The sequence below is a fragment of the Zootoca vivipara genome, chromosome 4 (assembly GCF_963506605.1).
Source record: "Zootoca vivipara chromosome 4, rZooViv1.1, whole genome shotgun sequence".
Classification (NCBI taxonomy): Eukaryota; Metazoa; Chordata; class Lepidosauria; order Squamata; family Lacertidae; genus Zootoca; species Zootoca vivipara.
The window spans coordinates 30,412,801-30,439,734 of NC_083279.1; the positions used below are offsets into that span (position 1 = coordinate 30,412,801).

The 26,934-nt window shown below is 42.9% G+C and overlaps 1 protein-coding gene across 1 annotated transcript in view; it reads left to right on the forward strand.

Annotated features, from left to right (window-relative positions):
- Positions 1–693: 693 nt before the first annotated feature.
- The window catches only part of GABRA5 (gamma-aminobutyric acid type A receptor subunit alpha5), a 70,649-nt gene continuing 44,408 nt past the window's right edge, over positions 694–26,934 (forward strand). Inside the window, exons 1-4 of the mRNA XM_035116194.2 lie at positions 694–779; positions 16,433–16,554; positions 18,853–18,920; positions 19,042–19,262. Of these exons, the coding sequence (XP_034972085.1) occupies positions 694–779; positions 16,433–16,554; positions 18,853–18,920; positions 19,042–19,262 (497 nt within the window). The remainder of the gene's footprint in view (positions 780–16,432; positions 16,555–18,852; positions 18,921–19,041; positions 19,263–26,934) is intronic.

Here is a 26,934-nt window from a genome sequence, read left to right on the forward strand (position 1 = left end):
AAGCAAATGAGGCCTTTGCTTGCTATATACCGTTCTTTATGTGTGTACTCTGACTTCCACTGGATGTATTAGCTAGCTTCTTGCGGTTAAGAAAATAGCCAGGTGAGACAAAGGGCATCTGAGGGAAGTGTGTCTGTGTGTAGACATGCACACACACGCTAGCATATCATAATAATTAAAAATAGGAAAGGTTAAGTGCCTATTTTGTAGTTTTTACACATTTGTTTTGCAATGGATGTTCCATTGTGAGCAGGGCAAGTACTTCCTTGCCTGATTTGCGACTCATGGATCAGATCTATCGCTATATCAATACATCTATGGAAAGGCACTTAATTATAAGAACTGGTTGCAACCTCAAAAGATCCCCAATACACTGGGGTACTCATTATCCAAGCAGCTGAGGGTAACCGAATACACTTGGACATCCTTCATGTAGCGAGAGATGCTCGCACAACCTTTATGTAAATTCCACTTCTCAACGAATTTGGGGTCTTTGAGGAATGTTTCGAATATCTCCCCAATGGGTTAGACAAATGATGTGCGGTGTATTGCTTGATATCTGACCTAGTTGCTGTCTTTACGTTAACACTTATGTGCATTTCTGCCTCTCTTGTCCTCTGCAGTTTCAGAACAAAGGTGGCGAAAGGTACACCCCTGCAAAATCAGCTGCTTCTATTAATAATTTCACTGGGAATGGACAATGGGATGTTCTCTGGTTTTATCATGATCAAAAACTGCTTTCTGCTCAGCATTTCTATGAGTTTAGTCAGTCATTTTGGGTAAGTTACCATATGTGTGTGTGTTCTTTAAAAATAATAAAATTTTACATGATGATGATGATGATTTAAATGAATGGAAACCATTAGTTCTAAGGAGTTAAGAGAAAGCATCCTAATGCAACTTGATACCAAGCAATGGATGACAGAATGCTGGATTTGGAGTGATCAGGATTGTGGTTTGCCAGCCTCAATTCCCCTGTCTGTAAAATAGCAACAATATGGACCTAATATATAAGGATACCATACACACAACATGCAGAGTGTTTTACTGTCGCCATAGTCGTTATTTCTCCTTCAATATATGTAGTTGTAAAGGACAGGGATGTGAGCCAGTCAGTTCACTGTGTGCCTTAAAACACGACAAAGCAAGCAAAATCATTGCATGAGTAACTTGCTCATTAGCTTTCCCTGTTACTGCTTGTACCCTCCAGAAAGGGGAATTAAAGCATTAGTGAAATGCACATGCTCCATGTGTATTCAAAACTTGTGCATCACACCGAAAGGCAGCAAGGCAGATGTACAAGTCCCTCCTTCGTGCATTAGCTTGAAGGGGGCATCACTTACACATCTGCTTTCTGTCCCTTCTGGAAATGGGCAAAGCAACCTTCAGTTCCCCATTATATCATGCCCAAGCACATTGTTTAACTCTTTTGAGCATGTTTCATGGCCTGAGTTTACAGTGATCACGTTAGGAAGAGGGATGGGGCAAGTAGGCAATATGGGAGGGGAAGGCTCGAAAATGTCAGCCCTCCCCCTACTCAAATAGATCACCCTTTCTGGACTTGGGTCTAGTCCTCCTACACGCAGGGCCAGACTCAAATGCCCTGGGCCCTCCTCCCTCCTCTGTTCCCTTCCCTCCCTACAAAAGGTGGTGAATCAGAGAGCAAGTCCCCTCGTCACTGGCAAATGACACTCTCAGTGGGTTATGGGGCTTGTCTGAAAGACCCATTGATCCCTGGTTTCCTGACCTCTGCCAGAGGACACCTTCTACACTTCCCCTTGGAGAAAGGCGTTGGTGGCTGATGGAAAGAGTAAGATGCTTGGGAGAAGGAGGTTTGGGAGAACAACCATCAAGGGCAGCCCCAGACTTTTTTTCTTCCTGAGCAGCAGCAAATGGCACTCTTCCAAGTCAAGGTCCACAGTACTCCTGGACATGGCTTTTTTTCAGCCACAACTCACTTCCCGCACCTCTCAGATGGGTGCCATTGCCATTCTAAGAGAACAAGGTTCATGGTGAGCTCTGGCAACTCTTTTTCTAGAAAAATAGCACTGCTCCTGGACATATGCAGAATTAGCTTTAAAGGAATGTTTTATTTCAGATCAGTAAATGCAGCAAACAGCTAGTGCAACTCTGCTGCTTGCCCTTCCCACAGGTACAGAAGTCTGCCTCCTCTGGGGGCAGAGATAAGTAGTTTGTCATAAGCTGCAATATATCCTATGTTTATGAACAATTCCACCCCTCCCCCATAATTTTGTTGTCTTTATCCATAGAGGATTACTAGTGTAGCCTTATCCTCTTCATGCTTTTATTATTTTTGGTGGGGTTGGCGGAGGGGGGGGGAGAGAATGAAGATTAATTATTTGTGTAGGTGGGGCTGCTGCTACTGCCCCCACCCACCCAGCCAGCAATTGCTGCCTGCAGTAGACACTTTCCTCTGCCTAATGCTGAGGGCTGGCCCTGTTCAGGGTAAAAAAGAGAGAAACCCAAGCTTCAGGATTGTTTGATTCATATAGCCAAGCAGCCGATCTGATTTATGAGCTGAGCAGCCGGGGTCTTGCCCTCTTCTCCATAAGAAGTGCCAGGCTTGTGTTCTAGCATTCAGCACTCTGGGATCACAAAAGTCAGCATCGCTGTAAATCAACAGAAAGGAAGTGTGCCCATAGGTTGCAAGCTCCTGGTTAGCTGAAGGAAGCGGGACTACCGTTAGGGCAATGGCTTGCTATCTTTGCTATATTTGCTTAACTCTTTCCTGTGTGCTTCTGGAAATATGAATTTGCTAGGGTGGCCTTAGGCAAGCCACTCTCTGCCAGACTCAGGGCCAAACTAGGTGTGCACAGCAATTGGGGGGGGGTGTTGTTGTTTTCTTAGGCAGTGGAGAGACCTGATCTCCATTCATTTCTTGGTAGGAGAGTGAAAGCTGTCTTCATAGCTTGGAATCAGACTCCTCTCCCTCGATGATTAGTTAAAGAAAAGCAAGGTACACAGCTGCCTTCTACAAACTAAATGCACATCTATTTTGACCCTCCCTCTTCTCTGTTTGAAATATTGAAATATACTGGCCCACCCTATAAAATGGTTGCAAAGATCAGAAAGAAAGAAAAACCACTCAAAAGTGCTATATAAATGCTGAATAATTACTACTGAACGAATTTGAAGGTTGCATTTGAGAAATGAGGGGGGGGGGAATCAAATCAAGACTTTTGTTGAACCCATTGGGGGAATGCTTTAGTAATGTGCTATACAGGCAAGCATTGGGGTTAAATCCAGAGTTGCTACATTCTTACTTGATTGTTGTAGGGAAAGGAGAAAACTCTCATGTTTTTGCAATTAACAATGCAACCCCAGTAGATTTTAGTGGAACATCAATTTTAACCAGAAATGTACTGAGATGTTTTTTTGGAGGTGGTTTTTTTCTTTTAATGTACCCTTGTCCTTTCCTCAGAGCTTTGTAGAAATCTTATTTTACAAAAACAATGTAATATAGGTTAGTCAAGTTTCATGTTTTAGATAACAACCAAGCCAGATGTTGCAAACACTTGGACCTCAGGGCCTTGGCTAGAATGAGAACAACAAAAAGTTTTCCTTGTATTCAATTCATCCTCCCCAGATTTTTGTTTGATGAAGTCACAAAAGAAATGGAAAAACAAAAGGGGTTGGGATGAGCTATGCTGGATCACTGGTTTCAGTGGGAAGTGACATATTGTTCTGGTTGCCTGGGCAGTTGGGACACTGATCTCTGCTTACTTGGTAGTTTAAGAAGCAGGGTGGTGAATAAATAATAAGGGTTGTTGTCGGAGCAGAAATGTGAAATGAAGATAGGAGCTGTCCAAGGAAGCCCTCTTCAATAGCTTCCAAGATCACAGCATACAAGAGTGAAAGGGAAATTGAGTAAGGGTGAAGCCAACCTCTAGCACTCTTGCTTGGGGTTGTTTGTACTGATACACCATCAATAAAAAGGACAGAAGTTTGTGCATGAAGTTTAAATGCATGTGATTCCTATAGTTTAAAGAGAAATGCACATTGCCATTGTGAGGATGACTGACAAGGTGACCTGGGTGCTGTCCAAGTGCTGATTGTGGGTGGGCAATTTCAAGGTCCTTCTTCTCCCAGCTTATGGTTCTTGAACCCAGACAGGGCTTTAAAAATCACAGGATGCTTTCAAATAGAGGTTTGTCCTCTGACAGCTCTTTAAAAGGAGACTGTCCTCTGTAAAGTATGGTGCATGAACACCCTAAGACTAGGCTAAGTAAGCTTATCTGCCCAGCACACTCATAGAGTTGTAGTTCTGTGTAGAAAGTTAGGGATATCTAGCAGGGGCTTCCATCTTAGCACCTTCATTACAGTCTTGCAAGCAGGACCTAAGAGCAACAACCCCTTCTCCACTTGTGATGCCCAGCAATTGGCGGTCAGAGTCATACTGCCTCCAGTTGTGGAGGCAGAACATAGCAGTGCAATTCCCTGGACTCTTGGTAGGAAGTCAGGCCAGACAAAACAGGCCTAAAACTGATTTGTGTGTGTCACATGAGTTGTAAATCGGCCCTCTGTCTTTTCATTTACTGTATATAAGGTTCCAGAGATGTGAGGACACAGGTTCTGCTGCTTGGCAGTTCATGCACCTGTCAGTATTTGTGTTGTTTAGCTTCATTATTATATTGAACAGAGTAGTGAGCAAATGATTGCTAGGGGCTTATTTAGCCAAGAGGGCTGGGAAAAAAAGAAAGGGAGATTTGCCTGAAGTTTCCAACTCTTAAAAAAGAACAGCAGAAAGTAGAGGGAATAGTTGCTTACCTTGACCATTGGACTTTGGACAAGGCACATTTAGTGTTGAAGTGCTGGACTGCAAATATAATTAGATATTAAGGCATAAATTTGGTAGTGCCCTGCCTGTGGAAGTGCCCTTACAAGTATGACAAGCACTGATGCTGTTAGCATTTCTGTGCCAAGTTAAGATTTATTTGCCCAGGTATTTGAAGTTTTGTAAATTGATGCATATTTCATCTGTTCTCTCTGCGTGTGTGGTAGTTTTTTGTTTCTTTTTAAGATTCTTCTTTTGTTGGATGGTTCATTTTAGTATCTGTTAACTGCTATTTTATGATTTAGTAGGTGGTTTTAATGGTTGTCCTGTATACCACCCTGGCATGTTGATGAAGAGAAGGTTCATGATAAAAAAATTTTTTAAAAAAGAGAAGTAAATAAGAACTCACTAAGCCAAATAGCAGGGAGGGGGATGAGGAAGAAGAAGAAGAAGAAGAAGAAGAAGAAGAAGAAGAAGAAGAAGAAGAAGAAGAAGAAGAAGAAGAAGAAGAAGAAACCATGGAGAGGATGAATAAGAGGGATGAGAAAAAGTCAACATATCTGCTTATTTGTTTCTCCATCCCACTTAGAATAGAAGGTCCACATCTTGCCCATATAAGAGAAATGTAGGCTGCTGTGCCACTGGAGAACATGAGAAAAGATTGCTGCTGCAAGGCAGGGAAAGTGCAGAAAAGGGAAATATGAAATACTCACACACACCCTGCTCTGCATATATCACAGCCATGTGCAAATCAGTGGTCACTGGTGCCCATTTGGACTGGCAGGGCAGAAGGCGGAGAGACCAACAGCAGGTAGAGCCAAGCCAATGACAGGCAAGGCCATGAAGGCATGCATGTGGAGACTAGCTGAGGGAAGACAGAGGCTGGAGGTGCAGTGCTTCATTTTCCCCAATGGACCAAGCTCTGCTGATTCAAATACCCTTTAAAGTTACTTCAGGAATAGAATCAGCTTTCTCGAGACAGGGAGCTTGCATCTCTCCATGTGCTTTTTAAGAATGAGCATCATTAGGCACTCAAGTTCTTAAGATCTGACAAGGAGCTGGGGTGGATTGGTGTGCTGCCCTCAGCAGCAAGTTTCCCAAAGAGAAGGAACACAACAGATCTGGAGCTTTAGAACATGCAGTGGCAAATGATTGGCTTTCTGAGATCACCTGAGACCACGAGCACGCTCAGTAAGGGTGCTAGACTGTCCACCTTGAATTGCCTGTGGTTTCTGATTCTGGCTAGCAGTCAGAACACCACTACCCAGAATCCTCAGGTGATCCCAGAGAGGCTGTCCCATTTGCAAAGCTCTTGGTGGCTCATCTGCAAAGCTCCCAGTTGGAGCCTCCTCCTTCAGAATAGCTCGTCCTATTTTAAAGCTGGAGAATGGACTAAATTATCTATCTGCATCCTTTCAGCTATTATGAGTCTTAAATGCAAGCCAACATTTTCTAGATGAAATTTGGCCTTGTATCTTATTTGATTCTCTGATTCTATTAAAACACACACACACACACACACACACACACACACACACACACACAATCAGATGCAGACGCCAGAGCCAGGAAAATTAGCCCTCTTGTATAATTCAGGATAAAGCTTTCCCAATGAACGGTAACAAAACCAGGCATTTTAGTACAAGACCAACTCGGCAGGGATAGGCAGCCTTTCTGCATTCTGCCATTTATCCTTGCAGTAAAGCAGTTCTTAAAATTGGTAAAACTTGCCGAACAAATTCCTGTAACCAACTGCAGGGGTAAAGTTCCTAATTCACTGCAATGTTGGCTGTAGACTGTCCTGATGCTCAATTCTCTCAGCAATGCAGGGATGTGTGGGAAACGTGCATAATAAAGCCCAGAAATTCTGTCCTCGTTTAGCTGCGGTTTAGTAACCAGCTTGTGAAATGTTTGGGGATTCCTCAGAAAGGCCCTATAGATCTTCATAAGGCTGGGTCCCATAATTTAAAGCAGCATTTTCAGCAAAGCCATTTGACACCTAGAGTTGTTCTTTGTCACAACCAGGCACTTCTGTAATTACTTTTTGTTTTACGGTGCATTTTTGTAAAAGCAGTAAACTAAAATCCAATGTACTTTAAGAGATTCAATATATGGCCTTCCTAGTCACTGTAGAATTCAGAGAGGCCTCTTTTATTCATAGGCTACTATGCAGCTAAAGTATTTGCCAGCCACTTGGATAGCATTTATTGGCCAAGAAGTACAATATGAATCCTGGGGGGAAATAAACGTTTAGGAAGTAGGGCCAAAACAAAGGTTTTTTTTTGTAAATTTGCAGCATAGTGATATGCTTCAAAAGGCTTTTTTTAATATATAAAAAAATTGCAACATTCCATCCAAAGCTGTAACAATGGAGAAAGTTCCTCCCAAATTAATTTCAGCTTTGGTTTTAATACTGTAGCAAAACATACGCAAATGTATCTTGTTATCAGGACAGAAGCCTCAAAATGCTACTAAATATATAGCTTGAAAATTCTTAATTTTGAAGAAGAGAAATTTACTAGGTGACACACTGGCTATGCTTGAAACCCGCACCTAACTATCCAAATTTAAGCAGGTGTGGTGGTCACTTCCCCTCCCCTTTTCTGTACACCCTGATACATTCAATAAATGTTTTAAGTGGTGAATATCCATACACACATGAAAATGGGGTGGCAACTGCACCTACATTGTTTGAGAATTGGGAAGAGGGGGGGGAACTCCCCTGCCACCATTCATCTCTGCTAGAAAAGTTCAAGGAAACCCAATATCTGTTTTCCAAAGTCAGACAGCCCCAGATACGCTGCAGAAAGATACTTTGCATATTCCCTCACTCACTTCAAGTATAGGAGACAGTTTTGCGAATGTATTATAATGTGTCAACTCAGATCACGGACTTTCCGCCCTGACATGAGCTGGACATTGTAGAGATGGGGAGGCTCTTAAGTGTGTGTTCTGCATTGATACGCAACAAATATTATTCTGGCATTCTAAAGAGATCGATTGCGATGGATAGCTGAAAGCATCTGCCATTCTTTAGCAAAGACAATATGCTGCAACAGGCCAATGCTCTGCCATTTTCCTCCATCAGTGGATGAGGTGAACAGCGTTCCCTAATATGCTGCCTTCCAGCTGTTTTGGACTACAACTCCCATAAGCCCCAGGTAGCATGACCAGTGGTCAAGAGTTATGGGAGCTGTAATTCAAACCAACTGGAAGGCAGTAGCTGAGTGAGTCATTCAAAGTGCTTCACATATAAGTGTCCCTCCCTCCTTACTGCACTCGTGCTTTATTTTGTCACTTTCACAAGCCGAACACACAGAACAGTTGCTGATGTTAATATTACATGTTATTGTGTTCTTCCTTCAAGGGGTTGAAGGAAATATACACAGTTCTCCCCTGCCACTTTGTATTTACAACAACCCTGTGAGGTAGCTTAAGCTGAGAGGCAGTGATTGGCTTCATAGCTCAGGGGAGGATTTTATCGTGAGTCTCCTTGTACCACTACTCCCCGCTGACTTCCCACAGTCATTTTCTTCAGAGTTTTTTAAAAAGTGATGCTGTGCTTGGTGTGTACAGCAGTACCTCGGTTTAAGTACACAATTGGTTCTGGAAGTCGGTACTTAATCTGAAGCGTACTAAACCTGAAGCGAACTTTCCCATTGAAAGTAATGGAAAGTGGATTAATCCGTTCCAGACGGGTCCATGGAGTACTTAAACTGAAAGTACTCAAACCGAAGCATACTTAAACCGAGGTATGACTGTACTGCACATTCCTCTTTGGCTCCTGATTAAGGGTTTTGGAGGGTTTTGTGTTGTTTAAAAACCAGCAAACACTATTTGACCTGAGGCAACGGGGGGCAAATGGAAGAGATGTCTGTACACCATGACAGCTAATGGTTCTCTCTGAAAGCACTTTCCGCTTTCTTTAAAATGGTTCTCTGCCTCATGCCATACCCTTTCTTTATGAAGATATTGTAAAGTATTCTCTCTGCCTCCGTGTTCATTAGATTTGCCTCTTTTCCAAGACCGGGAAACAAATTTACAAAGTGGCTGAATCATAAAAACTCAGTCTCCCTGTTGTGAAGAGACACTCTCAGAGATCTCCATTTCCACGGGTGAGACCCACACATCCCAGAGCCATCAATGATAAGGAGAATTTATATCAGGAGCTACATTTCACTTGATGTCAAAAGCAATCCATCGGTTTTAATTACAGAAATGGAAGGAGCTCATTAAGGGCAACCCTCGTTGACGTAAGATTCTTTCCCACAGAACATCACCAGTGGTTTTTTTTAATATTTCAAATGAAAAGCTCTACACTCTCCCAGAATCTAATAACTCCCAATATTTTGTTTCTGATCAAGCCACATAAATCATGCCTGCCATTAACTTTGGTGATTGCTTTCTATTTCAGTATTTCTGAAGTTGTGGAACATAGAAGTACTAAAGGAAAGAAGGAACTAGGGCACATACTTGACTGGTGCAGTACCTAGAGCGTTTGATTTGGCTGTGGGGAAGCTAGTTTTTAATACCCAATCAGCCCTGGAGGTCTCAACCCAACCTACCTTTTAGGGTCATGGTGCAGCAGAAAAGCCCCTCTGAGCTTCTTGGAGGATACAGATAAAATACATAGGCTGCTAGGCTCATTCGGAAAGATCCCATACGAGCAGAGACTCTGCTCCTGCCCGTTGGGGGAAGTAGGCAGCCCTGAACATCTTTTTTTTTTAGATGCCCTCTGTTCGATAAGGTACGTAGAGATACCATCGCCCCCATTCTGGAGAGCCTGGCCGACCTCCCAGATAAGGCCAAACTAAAGGCCCTACTATTAGGAAAGGAGCAAAAGTTAACTCGGATGGTATCCAGATTCTGCACCCAGATCTGCAGGACCAGTCTCCCCCCCCCCCCCAGAACAAGACAGCCATTGGAATAGTAAACACGGGATTGGACTGTGGGAAGTAGTTCCTTCGCTCGGGTACGAAACTGAGAACTTTGAGCAGCACCAGGGGAAAGGCCAGCTGGACCCGCCTTCTGGAAACATAGCCCCTTCAAACTTATAGACTCTTATATCCACCCTGAATGACAACCCCCATAGCCCTGTAAAACATTTTTATTTTAATAGCTGGTATACGACCGTAATAAAGCTTGATTGATACATATCATTTTCTGTATTTTCACAAATCCAACATGCCAACATGCGGCCAGCATGAGTCAGACAAAGGCAAACACAAATTCTTGCTTGACTGAATACTGTCTCCCGTATCGGCCAGTCAGATGGGGTGCTCAAAAGCAGGATGCAAGCCCAATAGCCCCCTCCTGCAGTTGTTCCTCACCATGTTCAGAATCATAGTGCCTTTGATCACAGAGGCATTATATAGCCATCAAGACTGGGAGCCATGGTAGGTTCACTCTTCTTGTTTGGAACTACCGTATTAGCAGTGGGACCAAGGATGGAGAAGTACTGGGGAAGTGCTAAGCACTGAATCCTGAAGGTTCTAAGAAAGTCTTTAACCAGATCCTTGAGTTTTCAACTCTGGATGAGCCTTCCCTGTTCAGGGAGAGAGCTCTGGCATACAGTGTTGTCATAGTGCTCCCAAATTATGGAGACATCTGATTGCTTTGACACTATGTTATTGTGTGCAGTTTTGGAATCTGCTTTACCATATGTGCCTAATACTTTTTGGGGGGGAACAGTTGTATGACCGTTTTGCTAGAGATCAAACATTCATCACTAATCCACGCGTAATCTACTCTGGATTGATGTTTTAGTGTGGATATAGGCACCCAATTGGGATGGGGACCAATGTGGTGAAGCCACCGTAGTGTGACCTTTGAACATAGTTGCCAGATTTTGACACACCACAGATACAAACACATGGCATGATCAGAACATGCCGCTCGCTGGCTTCCCATGTGCTTGTGACACCAGAGTAATCTCCTGATTAATAACATGTCAAAGCACATCAGACTGTGATGGCTTCACTACAACAGTCACCATCTCAAGTGGTTTCCCAAATTCATGTTGTTGCTTTTAAATAACGTGCATGCATGCATTTCACTCCTTGTGCAAAAGGGGATGCCATACTTGGGGAAGCATAGCCGGTTGGGAGAGGGCATCTGTGAAAAAGACACCATTTTATGTAATCCTCTGCATGTGAGTTGCATCTTGTGTCTTACACAATAAGGCTTTCTGTAAAAGAATTAGGTAACAGTTAAAGTGGCCCAGAGTGGATTTTTCAAGTGGCGCACAATAAGAAAAATGTACTCTTTCATTTTATTGCCAACCAACATCACAAAGAGATGAGATTTCAGACGACCAATCAACACATTCCAGGGACTCACTCACAAATGGTGCTATGCTTTCCCCAGAGAAAACACATAATAGTAACGGAACATTGGAATCAGATTCTAGACAGAGCCAAGCTCTTTTCTTCTTCTGAGCTTGGAATTTTAATTTACTTATTTTTTTAAAAAATAATGCAAACAGCACATATTTCATGCAGGTAAACATATGCTGAATCAAGCAAATTGCATCTCTTGCCAAAACAATTTAATAGTCCAATCAGTTCAGCTTCACTGAGACCATCAAAAATGGCAGATGAAATGCCCAGCAAAATAAAATCTGATGTCAGGGTGGGAGGGAGGCTCACATCACTCACATGGAAGGCTAAATCATTCACAATTTTTCAGCATCACCATCTCTATTACTACGAGATTACACAAACAGGTGTGAGAGAGACAGGGAGGGAGGGGGAGAATGATAGACTGTGGTTACTTGTTGTCAAGGCTTGCATATCCATTTGGGCACTGGAAACCATTTTAGGCTTCCAGTTCTTCTCCCTATTCTGTTTCTCTCTCAAAGTTGTTTCCTTATAAGCAGCTTTAGACAGAATTAAAATTGCACTAAAGCTTTACAAACCACAAATAGTTTGTGTAATGAAAGAGAATTCACCGGCACACTTCCCAAGAAGTGTCAGCTAGCCAGGTACCAAACAATGCAGACTTTCCTTTCTAAAAAGCTCATTGGATTCCTTCCTTTTAGATAGTTTTTTTTCCAGTGCAGTCCTATATTATATTACATAACATAGGATGTAATTGCTTCCAGGAAATACCAGGAGCAGGAGAGTGTTGGATTAGACAAGAATCATAGGCTTTTGCTAGTCTTAATGTCTCCTTGAAGACAAACACAATTTCAGTTTTTTTAAAAAATCCATTGGGGAAATGCTTTATGGCATCCTTTTACTGCCCTTAGAGAAGAGAAATTGCACAAAGGGTTTCAGCTTTCCCCGTGCTTCAGCCTGGCCAGTAGAACAGTAAGTACATTAGTTGCTTTTGTCACTGGTCTGCATTCACTCTTTCCAAATTTCTAAGCAAATCCCTAGCTTTTACCATGACGGCCCAAAGAAATCTTGCAGACTCTTTTGACAACAGTTAGAATTTAAGAAGGCCATATGATCCATCGTTCTTGGTATTCAATGAGACTGTGAATGTTAATTTCCAGGCATGTATGAAGTTCCTTAACGGAGCAGAGAAAACCCAGTCAAGTGGAGAAAAAATGCTTATACCCAGGTGTAAGATTGCCAGAGCCAGAGAGAACATAAGGAAAGCTCTGTTGGATCAAACCAAACACCCATCTAGTCCAGCATCCTATTCTCACAGTGGCCACGGATATGGCTTTGTGAAGCCCACAAGCAGAACCTGAGTGCAAGCAGGATTTGTGTTGTCTACCTGCAGTGCCAGCGGGTAGCTTTCTTTCTTGCACCTCTACCCAGCTTTGGGAATAATAATAATAATAATAATAATAATAATAATAATAATAATAATAGTATTTATTATTTGTACCCTGCCCATCTGGCTGGGTTTCCCAGCCCCTCTGGGCGACTTCCAACAAAAATTTAAAATACATTAAAATATCACACATTAAAAACATCCCTGAACAGGGCTGCCTTTAGATGTCTTCTAAATGTCAGGTAGTTATTTACCTCTTTGACATCTGATGGGAGGGCGTTCCACAGAGTGGGTGCCACTACTGAGAAGGCCCTCTGCCTGGTTCCCTGTAACTTGGCTTCTTGCAGTGAGGGAACTGCCAGAAGGCCCTCGGCGCTGGACCTCACTGTCCGGGCAGAACAATGGGGGTGGAGACGCTCCTTCAGGTAAACTGGGCCAAGGCCGTTTAGGGCTTTGAAACACCAACACTTTGAATTGTGCTGCAGGATCTCTTAGACCCCCTCACAACTCCATCCCAAAGCCTGGGAAGCTTCTGCTCAGAGGCCAGTTTCTCAAAAACACACACAACCTTTTTCTCCTCCATGTAGGCAAGCAAGAGTAATGATCAGAGTTGAAGGACACATTCCAGCCTGGCAAAAATACTCCAGGAGGGTGTGAAGTGCGAGGGATGTGGCCTGGGGGAGAGAAGGAGGTGTGGCTGGAGAGGGCATGCGACCTTGGGAGAGTCCCAAGGGTCAGATAGGCCTGGAGGGTGGTATTTGGCCCTGGGCCTAAGGTTGCTCACCCCTAAGGTTCCTCTAAGGATTGCTGTAGTATTATATTATGTGTAACACTAGAGTGGGACTGATGAGCTTCATATCCTGTTACAGTCATACCTCGGTTTAAGTATGCTTCAGTTTGAGTACTTTCAGTTTAAGTACTCCACGGACCTGTCTGGAACGGATTAATCCATTACTTTCAATGGGAAAGTTCGCTTCAGGTTAAGTACACTTCAGGTTAAGTACAGACTTCCAGAACCAATTACACTCATACTTTGGGTTAAGTACGCTTCAGGTGGAGTACTCTGCGAACCCGTCTGGAACGGATTAATCCATGACTTTCAATGGGAAAGTTCGCTTCAGGTTAAGTACACTTCAGGTTAAGTACAGACTTCCGGACCAATTGTGTACTTAAATCGAGGTACCACTGTATTCCGAATCATTTGTAATTAAGAACACTAATTATGACAGGGTGGCAGTTCCATGCCTACAGTAGCTATGGGCAGTCATTGTTCTGTTCTCGATCCCAGTCGCATTTATTGTCCATGTTAAGTGAGAATGGCCATGGGACTGGATCCCCGAAGTTCTAGCTTGCATTATGGTTTTGCTCAGCATTACACAGCATTGTGGCCATCACTGCTCACAGTAACAATTTCATAGGATTAAAATGTTGCTAAAAACTCTGTGTAGCAGATGGCAGAATTCGATCCTCTGGCTGCAACTTAATTAAAGCGGCGCATTGACTATGATCAACTTAGGGAAGAACGCCTTTGACCCATTGGCTACTTATCTGCAAATGTTTTCCATTTACTCATCTCAGATTCTGGAGACTGTCCAGCAGTAGCAGAAGAGGAATGCAATGGGTGCAACAGAATGTCTAGGAATTTGGTGGAAAATGTAATGTTAAAGCAGAAAAAAATGACGGTTTTTAAAGTTGTTCTGAGTAGGGGTGAGAAAGAGACTTGTCATCACCTTACAGAGATTATAGAAAGACTGTTCCTGCCCTTTGGCTTAGAATTTGAGGCCTGGTGCTTACAAATATCATTTGTGCAAGATAAACCTGTCAGTGGACTGTACTATTTCAAACTGTGTATGTGGACTCATGTGATTGAAAGTATCTCTAATATTCCATGCACATAGAAAACCCTCTTATCAGGGAGAAGGGTTGGTTTATTCCAGTAGTCCTCAACATTTTCAGACCCAGGGCATACTTCTAATCCTAACCAGCATTTGGGGACCCATTTCTTAATCTTTTACCATACATTTGCATGGTGGTAATGCTCTTGTTGAGACCCACCTCAGATCAAGCTGTGTCCCACTAGTGGGTTCCAACCCATATATATAAACACCTTCAGCTGGCATTTAATGGTCTAAACCAGGCATGGACAAACTTGGCCCTCCAGCTGTTTTGGGACTACAACTCCCATCATCCCTAGCTAACAGAACCAGTGTTCAGAGATGATGGGAATTGTAGTCCCAAAGCATCTGGAGGGCCAAGTTTGGCCATGCCTGGTCTAAACAGAAGGTATCTGCTGAATTGCTGTTGGCATAACAATTCCACAGGACTGGGCTGATGACGCCATAGGCTCCATTTCTTGTTTTTGTCAAACGAGCCTCATCAGGTTGAGGAACAAGTTGTTAACCCAACCTCTGAATGCTGAAGGTCCCAGGTTCAATCCCTAGTATCCTCAGGAAGGGCTGGGCTGGAAAAGGCTCCTTCCCTGATGTCCTGGAATGTCACTGCCAGTCAGTGCAGAGTATTGAGCTAGATAGATGTACTGAGTATTAAGCTAGGTAGGTTAATGGTCTGACACAGCTTCCTACGTTCTCTCTCTCTCTATTTGTGAATGAAACATTCAATCCCATGAGCCGCCCTTCCAAGCCCCTGCAAAGCCCACCAGTAGTAAGAAGTGGTATAGTTCACAAGCCAGTTTCCCACACCATATGCATTTATGCAGTGCTTTTATTCTGGGGGGGACGCAAGGGGACACATACCCCTAAACATTTTGTGAATCTTTGTACTTTTGTCCATTTACTGTATTTATTTTCCCTGATTTGAACTATAAAACGGTGATTTTCTAGAGTCAAAATGAGAGTACCCCTAAACATATTTTAAGGGAAAAAAAGCACTGCATTTATGGAACTATTAGAGAAGCAAAGAAAGGGGACAAAAAGGCAAGGGATAAAGCAAGGGTGAACAAATCTCAGGTTCATGGTGTTTAGTTGTTGTTTTTACTAGAACCCCAAGAGGTACCAACCACGTAGAAAAGAATGGCTGAGTGGGGCAACACACTTTTAGAATTAAGGAGCAGGGTGCCTCTGAGCAAACTGAATTTGTTTCCAATACCAAAACAGAATGCACAGCCCTTTCACACAAAACCCCTCTCCAATTTTTCCCCAAACTTCCACCCCTGACAGTGCTGTCAACTCCCCCCCCCCTTTTTGCGGAAAATTCCCTTATTCAGTGCCCTTACTTTCATATCCAGGAGTTGACAGCCCCATAGGATTCCTTATCTTCAAATCTGGGGTTTGACAGCTATGCCCTGATATCACCAGCTCCATGTTAAACAATTGGGAGTCAGAAGCCTTGCTTATCTGCTGCAAATTACTCCTTGATCTATCCAGCAGAGGCTGGTCCATCTGAGCAAAGGCGACACTGCCCCAGCAATCTCAGTGCATCCTCAGCCAGCCCCCACCTGCCTGCCTTTGAACTTACAACCTGTCAGGGCATGGCTCTGTCTGTAATTGGCTCTGGCTTCACCTACTGTTGGCCTCCCTGCCTTCCACCCTATCGGTTCCAGTGGACACCAGGCACCACTGGACCTACCAGTAGATTCTGGTTCTCCTGGAAAAGAGGAAACAAATTGTACCTAGAAGCCCTGACGATAGGGTGAATCAATGTAGCTGCACATGTGTTATGCATGTTACGGGGCACCTGTGTACATAACACACGATTCTGGAACACAGTGGTAGAAATCCCCAACAAGCAAAGTCCAAGAGCAACCAAGCCATTGCATTTTTCTGCAGTCCTTGTTTAAGCTATCCAATCTCAGTTGCTTATGAGATCGACGACACAACCTTTAACTCTTTAGCTACCTCTCCCAGTTTTTATTGATGTGTCTTCTCCATTTCCCACCCCCACCCCTTTTCGCAGCTTCTCACAGATGCCAACAGCTTCAGGGAAATATGATACCAATGACAACATCACCATCTTCACTAGGATTCTGGACGGCCTGCTGGATGGATATGATAACAGGCTTCGGCCAGGCCTGGGAGGTACAACAGATGTTCCTACAAGCATGCCATTGTAGGGACAAACGCTTAAAACAGCATGCAGTCATGTCCCAGTAAGAAATGACCAAATATCTGTTTAGGGAGCAGTGGAAGATGGTTAAGAGATCTCCAGAAGGTGTGCTGATAGCAGCAGAAGAGTGCCACAAAAATCCCCTGGTGCTTTTGTTTTCTCACTGGTTCCATGTTAAAGATTTCCCCATTTTCAAGTTAGAAAAAGTATCCCCGACCCACAGAGTTTGTAATCTGTTGCATCATTCTCAGAGCAGTCCCAGAGAAGTCAGATCACCTCCTCAGCTTTGCAACCAGACAAGGAAGTTGGGAGGGTGGGAGGAGAACACTGATTTTACATTATAGTATGAAAGCCACTTGCTATACTGTTTATTATTTATATCCCACATTTTCAGAGATGCTTCAATATAGATTTAAAGCAATACGACAAAACAAAATGAGAACTGAACAATTAAACAACACCAGCCACAATGTAGTGGAGACCAAGTAATAGACTGACTTGTCAAAGGCTGCAAAATGACCCAGTAAATGAATGCTTTCAGTCACTTCCAAAAGTTCATTGGGCATTATTGGAACAGGAACAGGAAGTGAGTTCAGCTGTCATGGTCCCACTACTGTCAAGAACATGCCCCTCACAACCACCCACAACCCCTTCAATAGTTTGAGTACTCAGATACTCTGGACAGCTCCATACAGGCTCAGGCTGGAGACTCCATAAAAGCTCAGATGCTTCTTTAGCAGCAACCATAAACAGAATAAATCTTAACTAGGAAGCATTGATATATCCTCAATATTTAGCTCTGCTTTTGGTGAGAGATACCCTTCCATTTGAAGAGGATCCTCATCCACTGAAAAAGTGGAGTTTGACCCCAGGGTCATCACACCTACAAAGTAGGTTCTTCCTTTCAGTATCTGGATGGAAGTCATATAGAATATTCCCTATATCTGTTTTTGGTTAATTGCTAATCAGTTGCCTCTCAAATCTCAGAATGCTCTATCTTGTAAATCAATAACCTAAATATCTGATAGTGTTACTATAGCCCCAGGTTGTGATGTATATCACATTACCAAGAAAACATCACCAAGATTTCTAGGATTCCTAGGATTTGTCATGTAAAATCAATATACCATATCTAAATTACTAAGCTGAATAGTTGGCAAAACTCGCATTTGTCTTAATGACCTAGGCTTTGTTATGACGTTATCATTCCACGAAGCAAGCAAGAATAGAATAGAATCCTTAAGGGGAGAGAGAGAAAAACCCCAAATGAGCTTTAAGCAGTGTTGAAAAAGATCAGAGCATTAGTTTTTAGTACAACCACGTGAATACTAACAAATGCAGCCAGTTGTGAAATTTGACATTGTTAAATGTTATCATTTAATTTTACCAGTCCAGCTGTTTTTGAAGCTGTGCAGACATAATTAATGTCCTCTTTGTACCAGAGCTAAAGACCATTTATTTCATTCACTCTACTGATGGTTGTGGGGACTGGGCTGCTAATGCAGGCATGCAGCAACTTTGCGTGTAAAGGTTAAGGGACCCCTGACCATTAGGTCCAGTTGCAGACGGCTCTGGGGTTGTAGCACTCATCTCCCTTTACTGGCTGAGGGAGCCAGTGTACAGCTTCCAGGTCATGTGGCCAGCATGACTAAACTGCTTTTGGCAAACAGTGCACGGAAATGCTGTTTACCTTCCCGCTGGAGCGGTACCTATTTATCTACTTGCACTTTGTGCTTTAGAACTGCTAGGTTGGCAGGAGCAGGGACCGAGTAACGGGAGGTCACCCCGTCGCGGGGATTCGAACCGCCGACCTTCTGATCGGCAAGCCCTAGGCTCTGTGGTTTAACCCACAGCAACTTGGCGTGTACAGTGACCCATTTTCTTTCAATGCAAGGGCACCTCTGTGTCCGCACCTCTCTTTGCACATCTATTGAAGCAGCCCACACATTCAGGAGCTCCACATCATGTACTTAGGCCTGCTGAATTGCCAGACTTCCTCGCTTGCATTAGTCTTGTAGGCGGAGGTGATCTACTGCTGCTACTTACTTCTGCAATGTATCTTTAGCACCAACAAAGTGCTAAGTGCTGTCCTCAACACAGAAACAATATGGTAATTGCCCAGAAGCTGCATAGCATTATGTGGAAGAGTCAGGATGCCATGGAAGGGCAAAACCCTTCTTTGCTTTGCTATTGCTATAAGATTAGGTGCTCTTCCATGCAAATTGCCAGCTGATGGAGCAGTCTTAATTGTTTACATTTCTTTGTTGTAGAGAGAATAACAGAGGTGAAAACAGACATCTTTGTCACCAGTTTTGGTCCTGTGTCAGACACCGAAATGGTAGGTTGCAATGCTGTGATTCTAAATGTCCCCTGCTTCTATTGCTAGATAGAATAATCTGGAGAATTGGTTCATTCTTATGAGCTATAGCACTTATACAATGGTCTCTGTTTTACGCCAGGAATATACTATCGATGTTTTCTTCCGGCAAAGTTGGAAAGACGAAAGGCTTCAATTTAAAGGTCCCATGCAACGCCTGCCTCTGAACAACCTCCTTGCCAGTAAGATCTGGACTCCAGACACCTTTTTCCACAATGGTAAAAAATCTATCGCCCACAACATGACCACTCCTAACAAGCTTCTGCGCCTTGAGGATGACGGGACCCTCCTCTACACAATGAGGTGAGGATGAAGCTTGTGGGTTTCTTTTGATGCTTGTTCTATGATAGGTCCCCATTTGTGCTGCCCTGTGTTCTTCACAGGAGAGTCAAGGGAAAAAAGTCTCTTGAATATATTGATGAGAACATCAAAAGAAAGCAGAAGGCATAATCGTGCCTTACAACTAGCAATTAACATACAGTTTCTGAACAATGCTGATCTTTTAAAAAAATTATCTGAAAAGTAGATGATGCAGACCTTTCTTTCTTTCTTTCTTTCTTTCTTTCTTTCTTTCTTTCTTTCTTTCTTTCTTTCTTTCTTTCTTTCTTTCCCAAAGACTAGTACTTTCCCATTGTATTTGGAGCTGTGATTTTGATCTAAGCCAGAAAGTTGAATCTGTCACTGGTTTGGTACTTACTGAACAATCAAAGACTAGGTTTTTCTTTTCTTTTCTTCCTCGACTTTTACTAATCCTAATTAACAGACCATGATGTTAAAGCCTTGGCGAGAGCATGCAAGAGGCTTCATTTTAGCAGGTGCCCTTTTTCAGATCAAGCGAGTGCTTTTTAAAAGTCTTTGTGAGTTAGATCAATATCCATGTCTTTCATAGCTCTGGTCGTTTCTGATCTAGTGATATTGGAAAGACATACTTTTGCAATGCAATTTGTAAATGTGGTGGAATGGATTATAAGCCCCTCTATGGCCTGATTTTTTTGTTTTTATTCTCATTGCAAATAAATAGGATGGAATGTAAGCCCCTCTGTTGCCTGACTGTTGTTGTTGTTCTAATTGCAAATAAATGTTCTGTAATAGTTACTTAGGAGCAACAATTGCATCACAAGTGTGGTCACACAGACAAAAATCTAAAGGAAAATTAATGCATTGCATATCACGTACAGCTCCCTGTAAAATATGATTAATGACAAATGATAGTGGCAAACTTTGGAATTGCCTGGACTTGTAATAATGAACTTATTATGAGTTCTTCTCCTGAACTCTATACGTCACCAAGATGGCCACCGCCATGCGGCCACCACCAAGATGGCCGCCGGGCATGCCTAGAAGCGACTTCCGGTGCCACTCTGCCCGATTTCCGGTGCCCACACCTGGGCGGAACGGCCCCGGAAGTTGCTTCTAGGCAACTTCCGGTGCCGCGCCACTGCTGATCCCGCATCTTTCAGTGGGAGACTTGGCAGGTATGGGCATCATGCGCACACGACGTGCCTTTCCCCCACCCCCCATGTCAGGCAGAACTCAGCGTTTCTGTTTGAATTCTTTTGTTATTGTCTGCTGCCATAATGTGGCCTTGAAAGACATCCCTCCTCAAAGCTGAAGCTCTGCAGCCATGAAACTTCAAGTGCTCTTTACAATGAGAAAAGTGTCATAGTTGCGAGGACTCAGTACAGGGCACAGAGTAAGCAGCAACAGCAGCAGTCAGATGAAAAAGGGCTGCCACTTAGCAGCAAGATACAATGCCGCAAGATACAATGCTAGGTGCTGGAGGAGACTCTTGAGAGTCCCATGGACTGCAAGAAGATCAAACCTATCCATTCTTCAGGAAATCAGCCCTGGGTGCTCACTGGAAGGACAGATCGTGAAGCTGAGGCTCCAATACTTTGGCCACCTCGTGAGAAGAGAAGACTCCCTGGAAAAGACTCTGATGTTGGGAAAGATTGAGGGCACTAGGAGAAGGGGACGACAGAGGACGAGATGGTTGGACAGTGTTCTCGAAGCTACGAACATGAGTTTGACCAAACTGCGGGAGGCAGTGCAAGACAGGAGTGCCTGGCGTGCTCTGGTCCATGGGGTCATGAAGAGTCGGACACGACTAAACGACTAAACAACAACAACATTCTGTGCCTGTGCAGCTAAGCCACAGAGTGCAGGCCTAGAGCAGAGTTCTAGAAGGCCGCTTTAGCCATTGCACTGTGTCTGGTCCATGCTGCTGGCCATTCCTATAGATACTCGTCGACAGTGGCTGTAGGAAGAGGCTCCTTTTCAGCATCCTGCTGCTGTGGCACCTTTAGTTGCTGGGTTTGTTGTGAGTCCTCCTGGGTAGCTTTGTGGGACGCGGTGATTGAAGCTTTGTAGAGGAAGAGGGATCAGTGGTGGTAGCAGACCACAGAGGGAAGACGCAGCAGGGGAATTGGGAAGCCATGGTTTTCCATCCATTACCTAAACCACTGCCCAAAGCTTGTCGAAAACTTCTGTAAATCCTTCAATGCAATGATAGATTTGTTGTAAACATTCAGTTTTGTAGTGCAGAAAATTGCCCTAATACAAAGGGCTCTGCCATTCACAGAGCTTCTGTGGGAGTGAGAGTCTAGCCTATTCATTTCAGTCTTACTTTGTCTTATCTGTATCCCCAGATGATGGGGATCCAAAGAGCTCCCCCCCCCAGCTTCTAACTTATTTTCACAACAACCCTGCGAGGTAGGATAGCCCGAGAAACCAGAAATGTTGGGAGTAGGTATCTTGGGTGCTGAAATGAATGTGGCAGATTTTGGTTTTGAGGACAAACCAATATGTGCTAGATGTATCAGGCTGCCATTTGTGTAATTGCTTCCATTTTTGGTTGGGAAATCCCTGAGTAATACATAATCATATCAAAATGCCTCTGCAGAGCTGTGCTGCATTTAGAACATCACTTCTTTCATCATGAGTGTTCCTGTGATATTTTTCACTGGCAAAAAAAATAATGATAACATTATTTGTCCTTAGAGAAATAGCTGCTAGCTGTAAAATGTCAGGTTTCAAAGTGTGATGTCTCTCTGTGTGTGTATATTAGCAAGTCGCTTTCCCTCACATTTAGTAACCATGGTGCAAATTGAGAAAGCCCTTGTTATGCTTGAGAATTGTTCCATTGTTTTTAAATTGAGGCTGTTCCATAATAAAGCTTGGTGTGACCCCCCCAAAACCTGTTTGGGGCTTGACCAACCACATGGTTTAGCAGCCCTGGAGTTTATTTCTATGAGATCGTTACAATTCAGAATTGAAATTCCAGCTCCTGTGGATGCAAGTACGTACACATTTCATTTTAAAATGTACATAAAAATTAAAATGCATATAGAAATATATGAGTGGGGGTATTAAAATCATTCAGTAAATTTTAAAGCCTAGATAATGTTGGACACCAGTCAGTAAGGATACTGAAAATTTAGATTTAATGTAAGTGAACTGAACTGAGTTCATTCAATTAAATTTAGCACTCCTCTTCTAACATCTATTCCAGTAGCATATGCAAGTAGTGCAGACTTGTAACAAGGTTAGCACTTAAATTTTCCATTCCATAATGCACAATTGCTGTAAGTTTCTCTGTAACCATTATGGTCACTTGAAAGAAAGAAAGAAAGAAAGAAAGAAAGAAAGAAAGAAAGAAAGAAAGAAAGAAAGAAAGAAAGAAAGAAAAGAAAGCCACATCCACAAAGTTGGAGTTTTAATAGACTCTCTGTTTTGTGTATTGAATTTGAGCTGGAAATACCCTTCTGCTGGGGATGTGAGCACCAAATTAGACACAACATTACTCACCTATTTAACCCTTGTGTGCCTGATCTCTTAAAAAATTAATGCAAGGGGGACTGGATCAATGGGGCTTTCCTCCCATTAAAAATAGCCAGTACAGTGGGGCCTTGGTTGTCAAATGGCTTGGCTCCCGAACAAATCGGCTTCCGAACGCTGCAAACCTGGAAGTGAGTGTTCCAGTTTGCAAACGTTTTTTGGAAGCCGAATGTCTGATGCGGTTTCCACAGCTTCCGCTTGAGTGCAGGAAGCTCCTGCAGCCAATCGGAAGCCGTACCTTGGTTTTCAACTGGTTCCGGAAGTCAAACGGATTCCCAGAACGGATTAAGTTTGACAACCAAGATACCACTGTATGGGTATCTGGATTAGGACCATGGTGGAGGTAAAGGCTAAAGGGTATCTCTACAGAACACATTTTAAGCACATCCAGTGCACATTTAGAGCAATCGTTTTCCCAAAAGAATCCTGGGAACTGTAGTTTGCTAAGTGTAATGGGAGTTATAGGAGGAAACTACACTTCCTAGGATTCTTTGAAGCCATGTGCTTTAAATGTGTGTGGTGGATCTGCCCGTGGTCTCCCTCCTGAGCTGGCTTCAACCATCACCCCCTCCCCAAACTCAGAAGATGATTCAGGTGAGGTGGAACTGCTGCTCAAGGAGTCACAATCCACTGCTCTGGGATCTTCCAGGTCAGAAGACATTGTCTGCTGTAGTCATTGGACTCAGAAGACCTACAGTGGTACCTTCATTCTTGGCTCAGACTGGGCTGGGAGGCTGGCAGCAGGACCAGGCTGGCTAGCCTTCTGGCCACCTCAGAAGGCTTCTGTGCCTTGCTGAGGCAAGGAGTTTTCTTTCTGGGAGAATCCTCCAGCTAGCAGGGTGCTGTCCATGGTGCTGACAACCGCAGCCTCGCCTGTTGTGACCCCACTCTACTTTATGTAACATGACTGTACCCAAAGAGTGAGTGCCCCTATACAGCAGGCTTCCCTTGAGCTGAGACAGGACAGGACACCTCCCTGTTCGTGTGCCAATCTGGGGCCCCCACTTTTTTAAACAAAACAAAACAAAACACATGCACACAAGAGCTAAAGGCACATTATCTTGGTTGGCCCCGAGAGGCTGCTTTGGAATGATCTGCTGTGTTGAGCAGACAAAAGGGCAGGAAAAGACATGTGCCAACTCTGAATTGATATCAAGTTCCCTAATCCTTCCCGTCCCAAGTTAAACATCAGATTGGGCTGCACTGCCTTTAGAGACACACAGTTGCCCATGAGAGCTGGCTCCATGGGAAAGTGTTGGGTGAGAGGTTATCACAGTTCTGTTGTTGTTGTTGTTGTTGTTGTTGTTGTTGTTGTTGTTGTTGTTGTTGTTGTTAAAAATACACTTATTAAAAAGTTACACTTCAGCTTTGCCCACTGCCATAATACCACAGAATGATCACTCCTATCCTCAATCCCTCATCCCTGTCATGTTGGTTCTCCAAATACTCTCAGTAGGAACCCAACTACCAATCTGGTTTAGTAGACATTTTCAATCAATATATCCCCTCCACAGATACCTCTGTGATGATTATGGTATTAAAATATCTTGTTCTTCAATAAAAGAGGGAGGGGGGAAGGAGACCAAATTGTGTTAAATGTATTTTTTTTTTACGTGCCTTTGATTATTTGCTGATTGTATGTGGGGAGTTCCGATAGAGCAATACACCAGATATTATTAACCCAATCATTTAGACTTTAAATTGGGGGACTTTAATGGGGTCCCATCAATCCAGATAAAATATGTTCTTTAAAATAAAATGTAGATGTAGTAAAATAAATTTAAAAAATGCAATCTAAGTATTAGTTTGACTACTGGGAAATAAGCAAATATATTTAGAATTGAGCCACACATCTGATTTAGCTGGACAAATGGACGGTAAAAATACTAAGCTGATTGTAAAACAATGTGACCAGCATGTTCACTTGCGTAGTAATTTGATTTCTAATAAGTGTTTGGAAACTGGCAACATGAATTTAAGATTGTATGTTTCTTTTCAGCCCCTAGAGGGGAGCATTGTCCGTTTCTAAATTTGGAACAAGCGGCTTTCACAAAGAGGAAAATCTATACAAAATGCTAACAGGAACAGCTCTGGTTTTTGCGGCATCCAAAAGGTTCGCACATAGAGAAAGGAAGAGTACCAGCAATGAGCTTTTATTAATATTTCTGTCCAATATTGCTAATTTGAATAGCATATCAGAAATGAAACCAGAATGTGAGTGGGGCATGGGAATATCGATACAAACACAACTTTCTATTGATATGTAAGTGGGAAGCAAATAAGCAGGATTCTTTTCTTTCAAAGAAAACCACTATGATTGTTGAATTGCAGAACAAAGATGCAAACCTATGCTCCGATGAGCTTTAAATGTTCATTTTGCAAAACTACCTGGTTATTTATTTGCCATTGAATATGGTTGTAGGGAAGCTGACTTTATTAACCATAACCATGCAGTCAGTGCCATTTGCACATGGGAATATTTGACCTGCCTTAATTGCACATTTCAAAATAAAATAAAATAAAATGTGGGCCAGCTGAAACTTAGTGCAATATGTACAATGGCCACTTGATGGCACCACAGCCATATCTTTGCTCACAAAGTCCTGGCCCGGTAGCTAAGCTTATTAATGGAGAAGAACGTTTTCAAGGCTTGCGTCCTGTGCATCATTCATGTATGTGCGCATGATGTTCAGAATCAGGTGCACTTCGGTTCTAGGCTCCCATAAATACATTTAACAGAAACTTTATAGACACCGTAATGTTTACTGGGTATTAGAACGAATTAGTGTGGAATTAAGGAGCTATTTTTAGTGCTGCTGCAGCACGGCTGATTTTTTTTTTCTTGCTTTAAAAAACAAACAAAACTTACCTTAATTTTTAAATCTGTTTGGTTCTCTGCAGAGACAAACTAGCATGCCAGATGTTTTCCCAGCCCGGCTGTGTAATCCCTTGTAGGGTATAACAGCGGCTACCCCAGCTGCCCTTCAATAAGTACGGACATTACTCCCATCAATAGCTGCTTCTAGAGAAGCTTTTTCATTTTAATGTACGGGGGGTGAGTTAGCCTTTTCTTTTTCTCATCTTTGTTATTAGTGTTTTGGTAGCACCTGATGTAATCGCATAAACACGAGCATGAGAAGGCCTGCGAGGCAGTAAAAACCTAGCGTGAGATAAAGATTTGTCCCATTAACATGTTAGGTACTGAACTCTCACTCTCTGAGACAATATTCGGGACTCACGAGGAAGGCGAGATGGACTTGAGCCTACTGGGAAGTAAAAGATGGGCTAGATAGAATCTGCCGATCTCTCTTACCCCAAAATATGACTTTTGACTCATGTTGCTTAATATTTTGTGTGGCAGCAAAGGATTAAGAGATTATGTGAAAATCGGCCAGTATTTTTTATTCTGCTGTTACAGACACACACAACAACAACAACAACAACAACAACCCAATGTGACTTGTTTTATGTATCAGCTGGATTTCTTATAAGGATTTAAAAGCTAGTAGCATGAATTTAAGATCGTGAGTGTGCGTGGAGAGCGAGGGGTGGGGGAGGGAGGGAGGGAGGGAGGGAGGGAGGGAGGGAGGGAGGGAGGAAGGAAGGAAGGAAGGAAGGAAGGAAGGAAGGAAGGAAGGAAGGAAGGAAGGAAGGGTATTTTGCATGCAGGCTAATGACCCAGTGCCAATTGTTTCTATATGGAAGCAGATCCATTATGTTTCTCACTCAGGCTTTTCCATGAAATTTTCAAGGTCCTACATTGTTTGATTGAATATATGTCAAATGTATGACTGACTTTTATGTAGTAAAAACAAACTTCAAAATGCACAGCATGTTAGATACTTCTAAGGTTTTTACAGTAGCTAAAAGATGTGGGGAAAACAGATTTTAAATTATATTTGATTAGGTGGTAGAGGGGGAAATCAATAAAACAAACAATGTGGTTCCAGTGTTCTATTGCAACAAACTGAAAGCTTAAGTTAGAAATAATTTCCATAGGAACAACTGGATGTTTCAGGATGTGGCAATCATAGCTGCCAAGTTTTCCCTTTTCTCGCGAGGAAGCCTATTCAGCATAAGGGAAAATCCCTTTTAAAAAGGGATAACTTGGCAGCTATGGTGGCAATCCAGTACCATA